This window comes from Colletes latitarsis, unplaced genomic scaffold, assembly GCF_051014445.1.
Source record: "Colletes latitarsis isolate SP2378_abdomen unplaced genomic scaffold, iyColLati1 scaffold0002, whole genome shotgun sequence".
NCBI lineage: Eukaryota > Metazoa > Arthropoda > Insecta > Hymenoptera > Colletidae > Colletes > Colletes latitarsis.
Genome location: NW_027488365.1, coordinates 40,000,001 through 40,019,165, shown reverse-complemented (window position 1 = coordinate 40,019,165; position 19,165 = coordinate 40,000,001). Strand labels below are relative to the sequence as shown.

The following is a 19,165-nucleotide window of genomic DNA, read 5'->3' as shown; positions in this document are numbered from 1 at the left end:
TGTTTTTGCATATCCTTCCTATATGCAGCGTCCGTATGGCAAGGACTCCGAGTCTGACAGAGCCGTACACCACCGGCTTACGGCTCGGAGTTGAGCTGGTCTAGGCGGAGTCTTCTAATGGCCAGGGGAGCGATCCACGTTTCGAGGCCCGTCTCCATACCTAGGATACTAGCATTGTTTCCCAGCCGACACCTTCAGACAGTAAGGAGCAGCACAGCTACTTATACGGTGGCCTCCTTCCGCCAATCGTCTGGCATTACGACGTCTGCCACCAGATGTTTTGGTGTGCTGGATTCTGCCAAGTCCAGCGGCGTATTGCTTTCCCAGCGGCGTATTGATTTTGGGGACACATACTTTCTGATCTTATGATTTGCTTAACGTGAAAAGGGTGCACATAGACCCCTTTTTGATTCTTTGGTGTCAGGATCGCCTCCTCGAAAAAGCATTAAAGCAAAAAGGGGGCTTATAGCCCCCTGGTATTAGTTAGGACTTTCTTGGAGAAGATCTAGGTGTTCGGTTAAGAACTTCGAAAAGTTCTTTTAAAGTGAAAAAGGGGCATATAGCCCCTTTTTGTACAATATACGCCTTCTCCAATAAGCCTTAAAGTGAAATGGGGGCTGCAGCCACCAGGTGTTCAATATACGCTAGTCATAATGCTTCCCCTTCTCTCTTTGCTTTTCTGACACCTCTCCTTTCTGACATCTCTGTTTTGCACAGTACGATTGACGGATCTCGTCTTTGCTCGGGTAGGTGGGGTCGCTACTCCCATACGGTGTGCCCCTGCACCGCCCCTGCCTAAGCCAGAGCCCCGTTGCCCGGCATAAATGCCGTTTCCAGCGTCCACCGCGAGGAGGAGAGGTTGGCACATGCGATCCTGGTGCCGTATAGCAAGCTATACGCCCGGACGGCTTCTAGACCCCCTGCCCTGAGACACGGGGGGACCCGATGATATTCGAGCCCCTCCGTATCTCCCCCTAGGGAAGGGTGTTAAATGCGTTGGCAATATCCAGCGATACCGCCAACGCCACCCCTCCCCGGGAGACGGCCAACTCCGAGAGGGCCCTGACCCGACTGATCGCATCGACCGTTGGCCGGCCCCCCCCCCCCCCCCCGGAAACCGTACTGGCAGTCGGCCAGGCCCGGAGCACCCCGCGACAGGTGCTCGACGAGGCGGGCAGCAATCACTCGCTCGAAGAGCTTGCCCACCTCGTCGAGGAGACAGATGGGCCGGTATGCGGATGGAGACTCCGCGGGCCGACCCTCCTTCCGGAGGAGTACCATCCTCGCCACCTTCCAACAAGGGGGGAATCGCCCGTCCCTCAGGCATCGGTTAAACAACCGCCTGAGGTCGGCCCCAAGGACGACGTGGGTTAAGACCTAAACCCGGCCGGGTACACCATCCGGACCCGGGGCCATGTTACGCGCCCCGAGCCGTCTGATAGCCGCGGCCAGCTCTCCGTGCGAGACCCCCGGCAGCTTGGTTACTAGCTTACTGTGTGCTTACTAGCTTACAGCTTCCTTACTAGCTTACAGCTTCCTTACTTTTTTTTGTCGTGGGGAAAATCTTCGAAAGACTCCCTCCCATCTCTTTGGGGAGAGGCGGGAGGGGTGTGTGGGATTCCCCGCGCCCGTAGAATGACGGGCGCGGGACCTACCCACTAAAAACCCCATGGTGACCATTCCGCACGATTTGGGAGGATACCGGGAATCGCTTGAAGCATTCTTCCGGTATCCTCCCCGTGCCCGCGCTGTGCGCCCATCCCCGCCTGGGCGACGCCCTCGCGCCACCATACGAGCGCGAGCCTCAGCGCGCTGCTGAAGCTCGCGCTCCCTTCTCGCGACCTCCTTCCGCAGCATTACGGTCTCGCAGAAGGAGGCCACGGCCCTCCACTTCCTCTCGCTGCCGAGCATGGCGTGCACCACACCCGGCAGCGAGACTTCCCGCCCTATGACGCCGACCAGGACACGGCGCTTCCCCTCCCGCGCTGGGCATACCTGGAGGGTATGATCAGCCGTGTCCTGCTCGGCGTCACAATGGCAGCAACGCGCCGTCGGCTCCTTCCCTAACCGGCGCAGGTATCTTCCGAAGCTACCATGCCCGGAAAATACCTGTGCCTTCCTTACTAGCTTGCTGCTCGCTTACTAGCTTGCTGCTTGCTTACTAGCTCCCTGCTTGCTTACCAGCTTTCTGCTTGCGTACTAACTTACTGCTTTCTTACTAGCTTACAGCTTGCTTACTAGCTTACTGCTTGCTGACTAGCATACTGCTTCCTTACCAGCTAATTGCTTTCTTACTAGCCTGCTGCTTGCTTACTCGCTTACTGCTTGCTTACTAGCTTACAACTTGCTTACCAGCTGACAGCTTTCTTACCAGCTTACTGTTTGCTTACTTGCTTACAGCTTGCTAACTATCATACTGCCTCCTTTCTAGCTTCCTTCTCGCCTTCTAGCTCACTGCTTGCTTACCAGATTACTGCTAGCTTAATCGCGTGCTGCTTGCTTGCTAGCCTGCTGCTTGCTTTCGGACTTACTGCTTGCTTACTAGCAAACTGATTTTTTAGTAACTTACAGCTTTGTCACTTACTCACAGCTTGCTTACTAGCTTACTGCTTCCTTACTAGCTTACTACTTGCTACCAGCGTACTGCTTGCTTACTACCTTACTGCTTGCATACAAGCTTACTGGTTGCCTACCACAATACTGATTGCTTACTATTATACTGCTTCCTTACTGGCTTCCTGCCGGCTTACTAGCTCACCGTTTGCTTACTAGCTTAGTGCATCCTTACTAGCTTCCTCCTCGCTTCCTTGCTCACTGCTTGTTTACTAGCTTACTGCTTGCTTACTAGCTTACTGGTTGCTTCCTAGCTTGTTGCATACCTTCTAGATTACTGCTTGCAAACTTGCTTACTGCCAGCTAACATGCTTACTGCTTGCATACTAGCCTGCTGCTCGCGTTCTAGCTTAATGCTTCCATACTAGCTTCTTGCTTGCTTACGAGCCCGATGCTTGCTTACTAGCTCACTGCTTGCTTACTAGCTTAGTGCTTTCCTACTAGCTTCCTGCTTGATTACTAGCTCACTGCCTGCTGTCTAGATTACTGCTTCCTTACTTGCTTACCGCTTGCTTTGAAGCTTACTGCTAGCTGACTCGCAACCTGCTTGCTTGCCAGCTTACTGGTTGCTGATTAGCATACTGCATGCATGCTAGCATAATGCTTCGTTACTAGCTTCCTCCTCGCTTAATAGCTCAGGCTTGCTTACTCGGTTAGTACTAGCTTACGCGCTTACTGCGTGCTTACTAGCTTACTGCTTGTTACTACCTTACTACCTGCATACTAGCTAATTGGTATCCTACTGGCCTGCTCCTTGCTCTCTAGCTTACTGCTTGATTACAAGCTTACTGCTTGCTTACAAGCTTACTGCTGGCTTACTAGCTTACTGCTTACTTACCTGATTACTGCTTGCTACTAGCTTACTGGTAGCTCACACGCTTCCTGGTTGCTTGCTAGCATGCAGGTTCTCTTCTAGCTTACTGCTTGCCTACTAGCATACTGCTTCCTTAATATCTAATTGCCCTCTCACTAGCCTGCTGCTTGCTTACAAGCTCACTGGTTGCTTGCTTGCTTAATGCTTCCTTTCTAGTTCCCAGCTCGCATACTAGTTCACTGCTTTCTTACTAACTCGCTTCTTGCTTTCTAGCTTATAGCCTGCTTAGTAGCTTATTGCATTGTCACTAACATACTGCCTTGTTACTAGCTTACTGCTTGCTCACCAGCGCACTACTTGCTTACCTGCTTACTGCTTGCTTAGTATCTTGTCGCTTTGTTACGATATTTTTGCTTCCTTACTAGATCACTGCTTCCTTACTAGCATCCTGCTCGCTTACTAGCTCATTGCTTCCTTACTAACTTCCTCCTCGCTTACCAGCTCACTGCACGCTTACTGGCTTACTCCATGCTTACTGGCTTGCTGCTTGCACAATAGCCTACTGCTATCTTGCTAGCTTCCGCCTCGCTTACTAGCTCACTGCTGTCTTACTTGCTTACTCCTAGCATAGTCGCTTACAGCTTGCTTGCTATCAAACTGCTTGCTTTCTAGCTTCCTCCTCGCATACTAGCTCCCTGCTCGCTTACTAGCTCACTGCTTGCTTACTAGCTTACTGCTTGCTTAATAGCTAACTGCTTTCTTACTAGCCTTCTGCTTGCTTACTAGCACAATGCTTCCTTACTAGCTCCCTGCTCGCTCACTAGCACACTGCTTGGTAGCCATCTTACAGCTTGCTTGCTACCAAACTGCTTCCTTACTGGCTTCCGCCTCGCTTACTAGCTCACTGCTCACTTGCTAGCTTACTGCTTGCTTACTAGCATGCTGTTCGCTTACTAGCTTGCTGCTTGCTTACTAGGTCACTGCTTGCTTACTAGATTACTGCTAGCTTTCACGCTTACTTCTTGCTTACTAGCCCGCTGCTTGCTTTCTAGCATACTGTTTCCTTGCTAGCTTCCTGCTTGCTTACTCTCATTCTTTTTTTTTTTTTTTTGTACGTGGGAAATCCTCATGGACACCCGCGGGCCCACCCGAAGGGCGGGCCGGCGGGTAGTGTCGGACTCTTACCGACTAAAACCCCACGGTGACCATCCTCAGACGCCTGGCGAGGGACCGGGAACTCTAGTGAGTCATCACAGATTCCCCCGCCGCGCTGTGCCTTTTCAGGCCCCTCCCGGTGGGAGGCACTCCTCCCACCGCATTCCCACTTAACCGGAGGCGCCTGGTCACCAGCGCCCACGGCCCCGTGACATAGGACTAAGCCGCCGACTGGGTGGCCACGTTGGCCGCTGGACTCATCCGCAGCCAACGGGCCTACCAACAGCCTTAGGTAACACCCGCGGCAAATATCCCATGTCCCGGGCCACTCACACACACATTCATACACGCAAAACATTCATACCGGTGTTTGGTCCGCGGGAGCTTTCTCCCTAACCTCCGGGATCACATGCGAGGATGCGGTCATCAGCCTCCTCAGGTTGGTGACCCCATACCCGCAGCCCATACCAGCTGCTACCCCTATCCGCCACCTGGGGACGCGCCACGTAGGGGTTCACCTCCCCTGCCGCCTGGACAACCAAACGGGTGCGTGGTGCTTACTATCATACTGGTAGCTTGCTAACCTGCTGCTTTCTTACAATCTTACAGCTAGCTTACTATCTTAGTGCTAGCTTACTCCCTTACTACTTGCTTACAAGCCTGCTTCTTGCTTTCTAGATTACTGCTTGCTTAATAGCTTGCTGCATGCTTTCTAGCTTACTCTTTCTTACAAGCACACAGCTTCCTTATTAGCTAACTGCTATCTGACTAGCCTGCTGCTTGCTTACAAGCTTACATCTTGCTTACTAGTGGTCTGCATGCAGACTAGCTTACTGCTTGCTTACTAACTAACTGCTAGCTTACTAGCTTACTAGTTACTTACTAGCTTACTGCATGCTTACTAGCTTGCTGCTAGCATTCTAGCTTACTGTTTGCGTACTAGCATACTGCTTCCTTTCTAGCTCACTGCATGCATACTATCTTACTGCTTGCTCACAAGCTAATTGCTTTCATACCAGCTTACTGCTTGCTTCCTAGCTTACTGGATGCTTGCTAGCTTACTGTTTGCTTGCCAGCTTGCTGTTGGCTTTCTCGCTCACTGCTTGCATACTGGCTTCCTCCACACTTACTAGCTCACTGGTTGCTTACTAGATCACAGCTTTCTTACTTGCTCACTGATTGCCCACAGTCTTACTGCTTGCTTACTAGCCTACTGCTTGCTTACTAGCTTACTGCTTGCTTACTTCCTAACTGCTTTCAAACTACATTCCTGCTTTCTTCGTAACTTACTGCTGTCTTACTAGCCAGCTGCATGCTTACTAGCCAGCTGCTTTCATACTAGCTTACTGCTTGCTTACAAGCTTACTGCTTGCGTACTAGCTTACTGCTTGCTTACTGGCATACTGCTTGCTTACTTGCTTGCTGCTTGCTTAGAAACATGCTGCTTGCTTCTAGGTTCCTGCTTGCTTACAAGCATACGGCTTTCTTATTAACTGACTGCATTGTTATTAGCTTACAGCTTCCTTACTAGCCTGCTGCTTGCTTTCTAACTTACTGCTTGTTTACTAGCGTGCTGCGTGCTTTCCAGATTTCTGCTTGCTTACCGGCTGTCCTTTTTCTTACTAACTTACTGCTTTGTTAATAGCTTACAGCTTTCTTACTAGCCTGCTGCTTACTTTCTAGCACACTGCATGCTCACTGGCTTGCTGCTTGCTCACAAGCTTACTGCTAGTATACTAACTTACTGCTTGCTTACTAGCTTACTCAATGCTTACCTGCTTACTGCTTGCGTACTAGCTTGCTGCTTCATTACTAACTAAATGCTTCCTCACTAGCTCAATGCTTGCTTACCAACTTACTGTTTTCTTACTAACCTACTGCTTTCTTACTAGCCGAATGCTTCCTTGCAAGCTTCCTGCTTGCTAACTAGCTTGCAGCATTGTTACTAACTTACTGCTTCATCGCAAGCTTCCTCCTCGCTTACTAGCTCACTGCTTGCTTACAAGCTCTCTGCTTGCTTACTAGCATCCTGCTTGCTTTCTATCTTCCTCCTCGCTTACTAGCTCACGGCTTGCTTACTTGCATGCTGCTTGCTTACCAGCTTAATTGTTTCCAACAAGCTCACTTGCTGTTTACTAGCATACTGCTTCCTTACTACATTCCAGCTCGCTTACTGGCTCACTGCTTGCTTACTAGCATACTAGTTGCTTACTAGCTAACTGCATTCCTACCAGCATACTGTTTGCTTACCAGCATACCGCTTCCTTACTAGCTTCCTCCTCGCTTACTAGCTCACGGCTTGCTTGGTAGCTTACCGCATGCTTACTAGCTTACTACTCTCTTACTAGCCCACTGCTTGCTTACTATCTCACTGCATGCTTACTAGTGTACTGCTTGCTTGCTAGCCCACTGCGTGCTTACTATCTCACTGCATGCTTACTAGCGTACTGCTTGCTTACAAGCTTACTGCTTGCTTACTAGCTTACTGCTTGCTTAATAGAGTACTGGTTCGTTACTAACTTACTGCTCTGTTACCAGCTTACTGCTACCTTACTAACTTACAGCTTTCTTACTAGCCTGCTTCTTGCTTACAAACTAACTACTTTTCTACTAGCCTGCTGCTTGCTTACTAGGATACTGCTTTGTTACGAACTTACTGCTTGCTTACTAGCTTACTGGTTGCTTACTGGCTAACTACTTTTTTTTCTTTTTTTTTTTTTTTTTTTTTTTTTTTGTCGTGGGGAAAATCTTCGAAAGACTCCCTCCCACCTCCTTGGGGAGAGGTGGGAGGGGTGTGTGGGATTCCCCGCGCCCGTACAACGACAGGCGCGGGACCTACCCACTAAAAACCCCACGGTGACCCTTCGGCACGCTTTGGGAGGATACCGGGAATCGCTCGAAGCATTCTTCCGGTATCCTCCCCGTGTCCGCGCTTTCGCGCCCATCCCCCGGGGGGACAATCGGTCCCCCCAGTAGACACACTGCCTCATAGCGGCGGGACGGGGCCACTCCATCCCGCCGCTATACGTCCCGGGGCCGCGTTTAGGGCCGGCTGCGAGCCCCAACTCGCAACCGCCCGCGACCCCGTTTCCACCCCTCGGCGGCCGGGCGTTCATGGCCGCACCAGACCGCCGAGGGTGCCTCCCCTTGCGACGGACCGGTAGGGGGAGGCACTCCTACCCCCAACCGGTCCGACCCGGCGCCGCCTGGCGGGAGGAGGGTCCCCTCAGGACCCCCCTCCCAGCCTAGGTCATCCGCCACGCCGAGGCGGCCGCCCGCGACGCCTCGCGACCGGGCGACGACCTCGGGCCACCGCACGAGCGCGAGCTTCAGCGCGCCGCTGAAGCTCGCGCTCCCTCCCCGCGGCCTCCTTCTGCAACATTACGTTCTCGCAGAAGGAGGCCACGGCCCTCCACTTCTCCTCGCTGCCGAGCATGGCGCGCACCACGCCCGGCAGCGAGACATCCCGCCCGACGACGCCGACCAGGACACGGCGCTCCCCCTCCCACGCGGGGCATACCTCCAGGGTATGATCCGCCGTGTCCTGCTCAGCGTCGCAGTGGCAACAACGCGCCGTCGGCTCCTTCCCTATCCGGCACAGGTATCTTCCGAAGCTGCCATGCCCGGAAAATACCTGTGCCAGCCGGTAGGTGAGGCTGCCATGGCCTCTGTCCAGCCACTCCTTCAGGAGTGGCCGAACAGCCCCGACAGTCCGGTGCCCCGCGGTTGGCAGAGCCAGCCGCTCCTGCCACGCGAGCAACACGGACTGCCGGGCCTGGCGCTTCAAATCGCCCCAAGCAGGTTCCTGCCCGCCCGGGACCGCCCCCACCCCCGCGCGACGGTCGACGCGGTGCCGGTACATCGCCGCGTGCGACCGCGCGAGCAGGTCCATGGGCGGCATCCCCGCTAGAACCGTCGCCGCCTCATGTGACATGGTCCGATACCCGCGGACGACCCTGAGCGCCATGCGCCTCTGCACCCGACGCAGCATAGTCACGCTGCGCCGGGAGGCAGCCAGGTCGTCCGCCCAGACGGGGGCCCCGTATAGGGCCACCGACTGGACCATTGCCACATAGAGGCGACGAACTCGGCCCGCCGGGCCCCCCAGGTTGGGCAGGATCCGGCCCAGAGCCGCAACCATCCTTTCCAACCGGGGGACCAGGCAGCGGAAATGCTTCTCGAAACGCCAGTGGCTATCGAGGATCAGCCCTAGATACCTGACCTGGGGCTTCACCTCGATGTCAGCCCCACCCACCCGAATCAGAGGGGGTGGCGGATCCTGCCGAGGTGAATGAAACGCAATCACCTCGGTCTTATGGACCGCCACCGTCATCCCCATCCCCCTGATCCGGTCGACGACGCGTTGCGACCCCTCCTCCGCGCGACACATGGCCCTCCCCCAGTGCGCCCCGACGGCCAGCACCAGTGTGTCATCCGCATAACACACCGTGCTGACGCCGTCGGGGAGGCCGGCCCGCAACACCGAGTCGTACGCGATGTTCCACAGGAGTGGCCCAAGGACCGATCCCTGCGGAACACCGCAGTACACCTCCCTCCGCATATCACCATCCCGGCTCGGATACTCGATCCACCTGCCGCGGAGATAATCCCCGACGACCGCCCTGAGACAAGGGGGGACTCGATGATATTCGAGCCCCCTCCTTATCCCTTCCCAGGGGAGGGTGTTAAAGGCATTGGCAATATCCAAGGATATTGCCAATGCCACCCCTCCCCGGGAGACGGCCGCCTCCGAGAGGGCCCTCACACGACCTATCGCGTCGATAGTCGATCGGCCCCCCCGGAAACCGAACTGGCAGTCGGCCAGACCGGGATCACCCCGCGACAGGTGCTCGACGAGGCGGGCAGCAATCACACGCTCGAAGAGCTTGCCCACCTCGCCGAGGAGACAAATGGGCCGGTATGCGGAGGGAGACTCCGCGGGCCGACCCTCCTTCCGGAGGAGGACCATCCTCGCCACCTTCCAACTGGGGGGGAATCGCCCGTCCCTCAGGCAGCGGTCGAACAACCGCCTGAGGTCGGCCCCAAGGACGCCCTGGGTCAAGACCCAAACCCGGCCGGGCACACCATCCGGTCCCGGGGCCGTGTTACGAACCCCGAGCCGTCTGATGGCCGCTGCCAGCTCCTCCTGCGTGACCCCCAGCTCGGCCGTCCACTCCACTGGGACAGCCGCCGCCGCCGGAGGACGCGGTCCCCTCTCCCCAATTGGGAAGAGTGTATTGACCACGTCCTCCAGCAGCCGGGGGTCAAGACCCTCGGTGACGGGTGGCGCCCACGGGCGGAGCTTATTCAGCACCACCTTATATGGGCGCCCCCATGGATCGTCATCAAGGGTTTGGAGGAGCTCCTTCCATGCCTGGGTCTTGGCCCGTTTGATGGCGACCTGCAGAGCAACCCGCGCCACGCGGTATGCTCCATACAGGTCATCAGCTGCCCTCGCTCGCGCCACGCCGTCGCCTGTACGTTGACGACGGCGCGCGCGGGTGTACTGGCGTCGGGCGCGGACAGTCGCGACTCGCAACTCCGCGATCGCGTCCGACCACCAGTACACCGCCCGGCGAGGAGAAGCCCGCCCGACCCGAGGCATCGCCGCGTCGCAAATACCCGCGACCAATGCTCCGAGCCGGGCGACCTCCTCCTCTATGCTCGGCAACTCGGCCGCTCCCTGCGGCCAAGTTGCAGCGAGGGCAGCTGCCATCAGGGCGTCCTTGTCCAGGCGCCGAAGCGCCCAGCGGCGTGGTGGGGTGCCACGCAGGCGGCCGTGTCGGGATGCACTCGCGGCGGCAGAGACCTCCATCCGGATGTACCGGTGATCGGAGAGTGTCTCTGCCCCCGCGACCACGTGCCAACCCGACACCATGCGCACGGCGTTGGGGGTCGCGAATCCAACATCCACGATGGACCCCCCATATCGCCGCACGCATGTGTGCTCCGACCCCCGGTTCAATACCCGGAGGTCGAGCCCCGCCGCCCAATCGCCCAGGATCCCGCCGCGAACGGAGGTCCTGGGGGATCCCCAAGCCACCGACTTGGCATTAAAATCCCCCAGGACCAGCACCGGCCGGGCCGCGTAGCGCTGCACGCATGCCGCGACCTCGGCCAAGTACAGCTCGAACGCAGCGTGACCGCTACGGGGCGATATGTAGCACCCCACCACAGCGACTCCCCCCCCAGTCCACGGCGACGAATCCCCGACCGCGCTCCAACAAGGAGAACGGTGGGGACCCGTCGCCCCCTCCCCATACCGTCGCCCCCAAGCCGTCCGCGTCGCGCACCCAATGAGGGTGATCAGGGACGCGGTACGGCTCGGCGGCGACCGCCAGGCCAACCCCCCACTCCGCGAGGACTTGGGACATCAAGTCCTCTGCCGCGCGGCAGTGGTTGAGGTTGGCCTGGAGGAGGAGGCGGGGCGGCATTAATTAATGGCCGCGCCAGCCTCCTCCCGGCCGTCCGTCCCCGTAGCACCGTCCACCTCCATGGAGGACGATGCCACCGCCCTCGACATCGGAGCCGGTGCAGCCCGCCTCTTCCTCTCCTTCCGGGAGGGGGGGGAGCACTTCTTGCTCCCCACCCTGTGATCGGCTGGCCTCCCCATGTCCGCACACAGCGGGCAGTGGGGGGCCGCCGAGCAATGGCTCGCACGGTGCTCTTTGGCACCGCAGCGGTAACACTGACCGCTGCGGTCCACCGGCGAGGTGCACCACTGCCTCACGTGCCCCAATTCGAGGCAGCGGTGACACTGGAGCGGGCGCGGCGCGAGGATTTCCATTCGCGCCGAAACCCACCCCACCAACACCCTCCCGGATTCCGCCACCTTACGGGCGGCGGAGAGGGGGCACCGGGCCCACACCGACCCGAGGCCGGAGGGCGACCTGCGGATCTCTCCGATCCGCAGGTCCTCCACAGGACAGTCCCCCGCCCTCGCAAGGGCACGGGACACATCCTGTGCGCTGACCGAGTCGTGCAGCCCACAAACGCGCATCTCCGTGCGCTTCGTGGGCCGGGCGACCCGGACACCTCGCTCGCCCAACTGCTCCCGGAGCCTCTGGGCGAGACGATCCGCCTTCGCGCCGCCTTCTGCACCGGGGATCTCCAGCAAGAGACCCCCGGTCACGGCCCTCTTCGCCCTCACGGAGGCGATGCCCAGCTCTTCCAGGGAGATATTCTCCCTGGCGAGCCGCATCGCCTCCGCGAGGGTCAGGTCGCCCCCCTGCGCAACGGTCAGCGTCACCGCTGCCGTTTTTGGGGGACGACCAGGTCGTGCCTTCCCGACCTTCGCGGCCTTTATCTTGGCCGCCGGCGGCGGAGGCGGAGGCTGCGGTTGCGAGGCCTTCCTCGCCGCCCGCTTCGCCTTCCGCCCCACCACCTCACTCCACGCCACCCCCCCCCCTTGGGAGGGTGCTGTGGAGGACGCGACCACCGCGGCCACGGGTACACCACCCCCCTTGGGGGTCGCGACCCGGGGCCCTGGTGCCGCAACGCTGGCCGGAGCCTTCACTCCGCCCTTCTTTGCCTTCCCCGACTGTACCGGAACAGGTCGGGGAGGCACCGCCTTCCTGCTGACCGCTCTTCCGGCGAGGAGCTCCTCCCGGAAGGCGGCCAGCTTGCCATCAATCATGTCCCCAATCCTCCTCAGAAGATCGTCTTCTGAGGAGGACGGGGACTTCTTCACGGGCGGAGTGCGGGTGGAGGGGCCCGCGGTGCCCCGCACCACTGCCGCCGCACTCCGCTTATTTACCTCCGCCGAGGGACGCGGCGGTGGAGGAGGAGGGAGGATGGGAGGGAGGGCCGCGCTGTTCCACAGCGCCTCTGCCCTCCTCCTCCCCTGTCGCTCCTCCTCCAACAGGAGCTGCAGACGGGCGTTCCGCCCTCTGAGCTCCCGCGCCGCCTCCCTCATTTCCTCCGCCGCGGCCTTCAGGGCCTCCGCGCCACCGCTTTTCTGCCCCTTAAAGGCGCAGGCAGCGGCGACTTTCTCCACCCGCCTCAGGGACGAGGAGATCTTCACCGATATCTCCTCGGTCACCTCGTCCCTGAGGCAACTCAGCCTCACCGACGGGCTCATCGCCCCGCCCACCTCGACGACGGCCTGCCCCGTCCTCTTCCTCTTAGAGCCTATGTGGCTCGTGCTGGAGGAGAAGGACGAGACCGACGCCGTCTCGTCGTCCTCCTCCACCCTCCACGAAGCCGGACCTGGCGCTGAGTGGGGCGCGAGCGCCGCCACCCTAACCCCAACCCCGTCTCCGTCCTCCCCAACCGACAAAACCCGCCCCATCCCCATTTTATTTTCTGTGTCCATAATAGTCCCACGAGATGGTCGGAAATAAAGGTCCACCCGGGCAGAGCCGCCTTACCCGGGTAAGCCTAATACTCCGGGGGTTCGGCAGGTTCCCCGGAGGTGGTCGCTTGGGATTGGGCCTTCTCCCCCAACCATGCATCCCATCGCCGCGCACCATAGCTTAGGATTGGAGGGCGATTTTATAGAGTCGCCATACTCGTGGCCCAGGCGGTTAAGCCAAGACCCCCGTTCCTCCTGCCGTCACGTACCATTGACAAAACCAATAGGGAATTGTGAATGGGTCGTTGTGACGACCAACAGGAGGCTTACGGTGTGTGTATGACTCGGGTACCCCGGGTTCGTTAAGCCCGTACTGCAGCTGAAAGGCTGGCAGCCCCTGAGGGGATGGCGATCGACTGCTTCGTCGTGTCGCGAAGACGAGATAATTCGTCACCGGACTCGCTAACAATAACCGGCAGCGAGATGAAATTGCTTAATAATGTTGATACTATCACGCGCTTGTTATTGTACCGGTCTGCTAGCGTCATCCAAGCCGGTTCAAAATTCGCGTCGGTTATCGAGAAATGCGCGATCAGGTTCGCGGCATGACCTTCGGCGGACGATTTTAAATAGTGTAACCGTTTCACGTTCGTTAGGGACTTATTGTCTAACACGACCGATTTGAACAGATCGCGGAAACTGTGCCATTCGGCGTACGACACAGCGACTTTGGGCAGCGGGATCCGCGCGAGTTTCGCGACGGAGATGGAGTCGCCTGTGGGCGCGGGAGTGGGACTCGGTTGCGCGGCGCTGGTTGCAGTGCATTTCGCTGCAACGTCGGCGAAAAAGTCGCACGATGCCCAATAGTTCTCCTGCACCTTTTCGAAGGTTTCCTCGGTAAAGTACGGCATGATAGACTTAGCGTGAGCGGGGACTAACTGCAGAAACTCCAAGTACAGCTTCTCGAAGCGCATCCACTCGCCGTCCAGTCTCTTGAGCCGTCCCTCGGCGGAAGCTGCGGAGAACTTAGCCTGCCCTTCCTTCCGGTAGTTAACCTCCATCCGGATGATGGGGTGGGCGATGACCTGCAGCTGGTGTAGGTGGGCTTCCACGGTCTGATTGGTCAGCGGCGCTGATGTTGCAGCTCGTGCGGTCTCCATTATGCGTCGTCCTCAGATCCGGCTCGAAGGACCACTTTGTTAATGCCCAGACGAAAAGAGGCGCGGACGACGAACAGAGACGCGAAGAATGGCGCAGTAATTCACACAGTCGCAAATTTATTGTAAGATTGCACAACGTTCACACTGCGGCAAGCGTAACTGGGACGCGGTGGGCACGTGTCCGATAACAGTTTCAAGGGCAACTCCCTAGGAGAATGCACCAGGGCGACGAAGGTCCGCTCTCGATATCACTTACAATCGAATCGACAGCTTGGATCGTTCTGCCGTTACAGGATCGCGCACGACAAACCGTTGATCTTTCAAATCTCGTCCATAGATCGGTGACGGTCGCGCCAACCGTCGGCACACATGACGCGCTCTCACAACACTCATTCCCTCTCGCTCACGCAATCCAAACCGCTCGCACCTTAATCTAAACACGAAGACGGTACAATAAACGTATTTCTACATCTTATCCTAATTCTTATACCTTATTCTAAACAGCTAGTAAGCAAGCTGTTAGCTAGTAAGCAAGCAGTAAACGAGTAAGCTAGCAGTAAGATAGTACGCAAGCAGTGTGCTAGTAAGCAAACTGTAAGCTAGAAAGCAAGCAGCAGGCTAGTATGCATGCAGTGAGCTACTAAGCAAGTAGTGAGGTAGAAAGCTGGCTGTAAGCTAGTAAGCAAGCAGTAAGCGAGTAGGCAAGCAGTGGGCTAGTAACAAAGCAGTAGCCTAGTAAGCAAGGAGTAAGCTAGAAAGCAAGCAGCAAGCTAGTAATCAAGCAGTAAGCTAGTATGCGAGCAGGGACCTTGTATGGGAGCAGAATGCTACTAAGCATCCAGTTAGCTAGTATGCAGGCAGGAGGCTAGTAAGAAAGCAGCTTGCTAGTAAGCAAGCAGTTAGCTAGTAAGCAAGCAGTGAGCAAGTAAGCGAGCTGTGCGCTAGTAAGCGTGGAGAAAGCTAGTAAGCCAGCAGTAAGCTTGTTAAAGTACTAAGGGTCTTTAACGTGGGTCCGGATGGGGAAACAGGCAGGGAAAGAAGTTGTTATAAATTTTTCAATGAAGATTTATTTTACAAAAATATAAATGAAAATTCAAGTAAAAAATGTAAAAATAAACGAAAAACAGAAAACAAAAATCTTGGACGGTGGCTCTGCTTTGGCCAGACGTCTCCTATTCTTTTCGTTCTACTTATTTGTTCTACTGCGGAGGCTTTCTGCAACAAAAGAACCCGCCTAATAAATACTTTTGCGGACAAGTCAACAATCGCGCACTCGTCAGCTGTTTCTCGCGCTCCAGCGACAGTCTGGTGTGTTTGGAGGGGAGAGCCGGCTGGCTATCTAGCGCTCTAACTGGTGGACTGTATATTCTTCTCTTTCTGGTAAATGAGATTCGTTCCCTACGATCTCACCGACGCGCACAACCGGGTAGACGTGCTTCTCTCCGTTCTACCGGGTTCTCTTCGCAATGCCACGGACGGGAAACCAAATGGAGGTTGTAAGGCTCCAAGAGGCTATATCCCGCGAGCACGCTCCCCGTGCGGGTGGCGTTTCTACACCACCTACGCAAGAGGACGTCTTGTCCTGGTTCGGCTTCCTCGACGGCTGCTCCTCAGGAGCAACCTGCGGTATGCACACGTGGTTGCCAAGCCGGCGATTCCTTCACCAATGGCACGCACGGCAGCCAGCCGTGGCTACCTCGACGGAGGCTCCTATGTTCCGAGGACCTGGCTTGCGGCTCACCGGTTCAGGACTCAATCCCCTGCAATTCCAATCACCCTACATTCACAGCCCACTGTGGTCGACTCACAGCTGGTAGTGGGTGACTCTTCAAACTCTTTGCTCCGTCGTACGCTTAGGCTCTACTTATTGCCCCCTCACGACGGTATATTGGAGCGGGTTCTCCGACGCCCGATGCACGGAGAGCACCACGAAGTGATATCCTTCCTGAATATCTATCTTCCGGTTGCCCCTACGCCGTATAGCTCTAATCTGTTCGTTGAAACTTTCCACCCCACCGGTCGGTGTACTCTCAGTGGTACACAGGACGGGTGGTTCCAGTGGGTTTCGTATGACTTCTACGAACGGTGAACTACCACTAGGTGATACCAGTATGTCGGTATCAGCCTTCCAGTAGCTCTAACCGGATAATTGGAAGAAGACTCAAGGCGATCCACACCGAATCTCCAACGTCGCAGTCGCATCCACGACCTGCAACGTTCAATCACAATCCCGCGTCTACGATCGCTTCACACTCGGCGTGCCTTGCGATCGCTGCAACGTCAGGCAGATGGTCCTTTTTCTTGGCAAAATCTCCAGTCGCAATGACGAGATTTTCCAATAAATTGTTTGTCCGCAAACTGATTCTATTACGAGGAGCGAGATCGACTCATCTTCCTCGAAGCTCGTAGGTAAATGGGAACGCGACCGTCACAGAGTCCGCTCTCGACCGCCGACGGCTCAAGAATAAACCGTGACGATCGGCCGGCTCCGTCGCGCAAGCGCAGAACCGGGTAGCTACGTCTCGCATTGCTAGGCCCGGGCTGGTACCAGCCGCGTGGCCACGGCGCGGCGCTGCCGCGTTTCGTCTATCGATCTTTCTCCGATAGATCTCTTTTCTCTCTCTTTCTCAGCGCTAACAACACAATTCCTAGAATTTGTTCCAAAACTCGAGAATTTCAGTGAAGCTAGCTTGAAAAATCACGTCAATAACCCCGGTATACTAATCTGAACGATGGAAAATTTCCACGTCAGCACAACCATCTAGAATTACGCGAATTCAATACAGATACAGGCATCGCGGCCGAGATTCTACGTCTCGAACTCACGCGATACTTAAACAAAGCTAGTAAGCAACCAGCAGGCTAGTAAGAAAGCAGTTAGCTAGTAAGAAAGCAATTAGCTAGAAAGAAAGCAGTATGCCAGTAAGCCAGCAGTAAGCTAGTAAGCAACCAGTAAGCTAGTAAGCAAGCAGTAAGCTGGTATGAAAGCAATTAGCTTCTAAGGAAGCAGTAAGCTAATATGCAAGCAGTGATCTAGTAAGCGAGCAGTGAGCTCGTAAGCAAGCAGTAACCTAGAAAGCAAGCAACAAGCTGGTATGCGAGCTGTAAGCTAGTAAGCCACAAGTAAGCTAGTAAGCAAGCAGATAGCTCGTAAGAAAGCAATTAGCTAGTAAGAAAACAGTATGCTGGTAAGCCATCAGTGAGCTCGAAAGCAAGCAGCAAGCTAGTAAGCAAGCACTTGGCGATTATGCTAGCAGTAAGCGGTTATGCAGCCAGTAATCTAGAAAGCAAGCAGTGAGCTAGTAACAGAACAGTATGTTAGTAACAATGCAGTAAGCTATTAAGCAAGCCGTAAGCTAGTAAGCAAGCAGTCAGCTAGCAAGCGAGCAGCAAGCTAGCAAGAAAACAATTAGTTAGTCTGGAAGCAGTAGGCCAGTCAGCAAGCAGAATGCTAGAAAGCATGCAGCAGGCTAGTAAGAAATCAGTTACATATTGCGCAAGCAGTAAACTAGTAAGCAAGCAGCAAGCTAGCAAGCAAGCACTAAGCGATTATTGTAGCAGTAAGCTATTAAGCAGCCGGTAAGCTAGTAAGCAAGCAGTGAACTAGTAACAAAACAGTAAGTTATTAACAAAGCAGTAAGCTATTAAGCAAGCTGTAAGCTAGTAAGCAAGCAGTAAGCTAGTAAGCGAGCAGCAGGCTAGTAAGAAAGCAGTAAGCGAGCAAGCTAGCAGTAAGCTAGTAAGCAGGCAGTAAGCTGGTAAGCAAGCATTGAGCTCGAAAGCGAGCAGGGAGCTAGTAAGGTAGCAGTATGCTAGTAAGCAAGCAGTAAGTTAGTAAGCATCCAGTAAGCTAGTAAGCTAGCAGTAAGCTAGTAAGCAAGCAGCTGGCTAGTAAGAAAGCAGTAAGCTAGGAAGAAAACAACAAGCTAGCATGCAACCCTCTGGGGCTGTGTCCGGCAATCGTCATACCGTAAGCCTCCTGTTAGTCGTCACAGCGACCCATCCACAATTCCTTCTTTGGTTTTGTGAATGGTACGTGACGACAGGTGGAACGGGGGCCTTGGCTTAGCCGCCCGGGCCGCGAGTATGGCGACTCTATAAAATCGCCCTCGAATCCTAAGCTATGGTGCGCGGCGATGGGATGCATGGTTGGGCGAGAAGGCCCAATCCCAAGCGACCACCTCAGGGGGCACCTGCCGAACCCCCGGAGTATTAGGCTTGCCCGGGTAAGGCGGCTCTGCCCCGGTGGACCTTTTTTCCGACCTACGCATTGGAACTAAATGGATTTTCATAAAAAAACGGGGTTGGGGCGGGTTATTGCGGAGAGGGAGGTCGAAGACTGTGTTGGGGCTAGGGTGACGGCGCTGGCGCCTCACTCGGCGCCTGGCCCGGCTTCGTGGAGGGCTGAGGAGGACGACGAGACTGCGACAGTCTCATCCTTCTCCTCCGCCAGGAGCCACATAGGCTCCAAGAGAAAGCGGACGGGGCAGACCGTCTCCGGAGTGGGTAAGGCAATGAGCCCGGTGGTAATGGTGAGTTGCCTCAGGGACGTGGTAACCGAGGAGATTTCCGAGAGGATATCCTAGTCTCTGAGGCTGGTGGAGAATGTGGCCGCATCCTGGTCCTTTAAAGGGCAGAAGAGTGGCGGCGCAGAGGCCCTGAGAGGGGCTGCGCAAAAGATGAGGGAGGCGGCGCAGGAGCCGAGAGGACGGAACGCCCGCCTGCGGCTCCTGTTGGAGGGGGAGAGACGGGGGAGGAGGAGGGCAGGGGCGTGTAGGAATGGCGCAGCACTCCCTCCAATCCTCCCGCCACTACCACCGCGTGCCCCGGCGGTGGCAAATAAGTGGGGTGCGGCGGTGGAGGTGCGAGGCTCTACTGGCCCTTTTTTTTTTTTTTTTTTTTTTTTTGTCGTGGGGAAAATCTTCGAAAGACTCCCTCCCACCTCCTTGGGGAGAGGTGGGAGGGGTGTGTGGGACTCCCCGCGCCCGTACAACGACAGGCGCGGGACCTACCCACTAAAAACCCCACGGTGACCCTTCGGCACGCTTTGGGAGGATACCGGGAATCGCTCGAAGCATTCTTCCGGTATCCTCCCCGTGCCCGCGCTTTCGCGCCCATCCCCCGGGGGGA

General features: G+C 56.1%; 1 protein-coding gene across 1 annotated transcript in view; it reads right to left on the bottom strand.

Moving 5' to 3' along the window:
• The window catches only part of LOC143350576 (uncharacterized), a 75,432-nt gene extending 61,397 nt beyond the window's left edge, over nt 1-14,035 (bottom strand). Inside the window, exon 1 of the mRNA XM_076782653.1 lies at nt 13,343-14,035. Within this exon, the coding sequence (XP_076638768.1) occupies nt 13,343-14,035 (693 nt within the window). The remainder of the gene's footprint in view (nt 1-13,342) is intronic.
• Between the last annotated feature and the right edge of the window lie 5,130 nt (nt 14,036-19,165).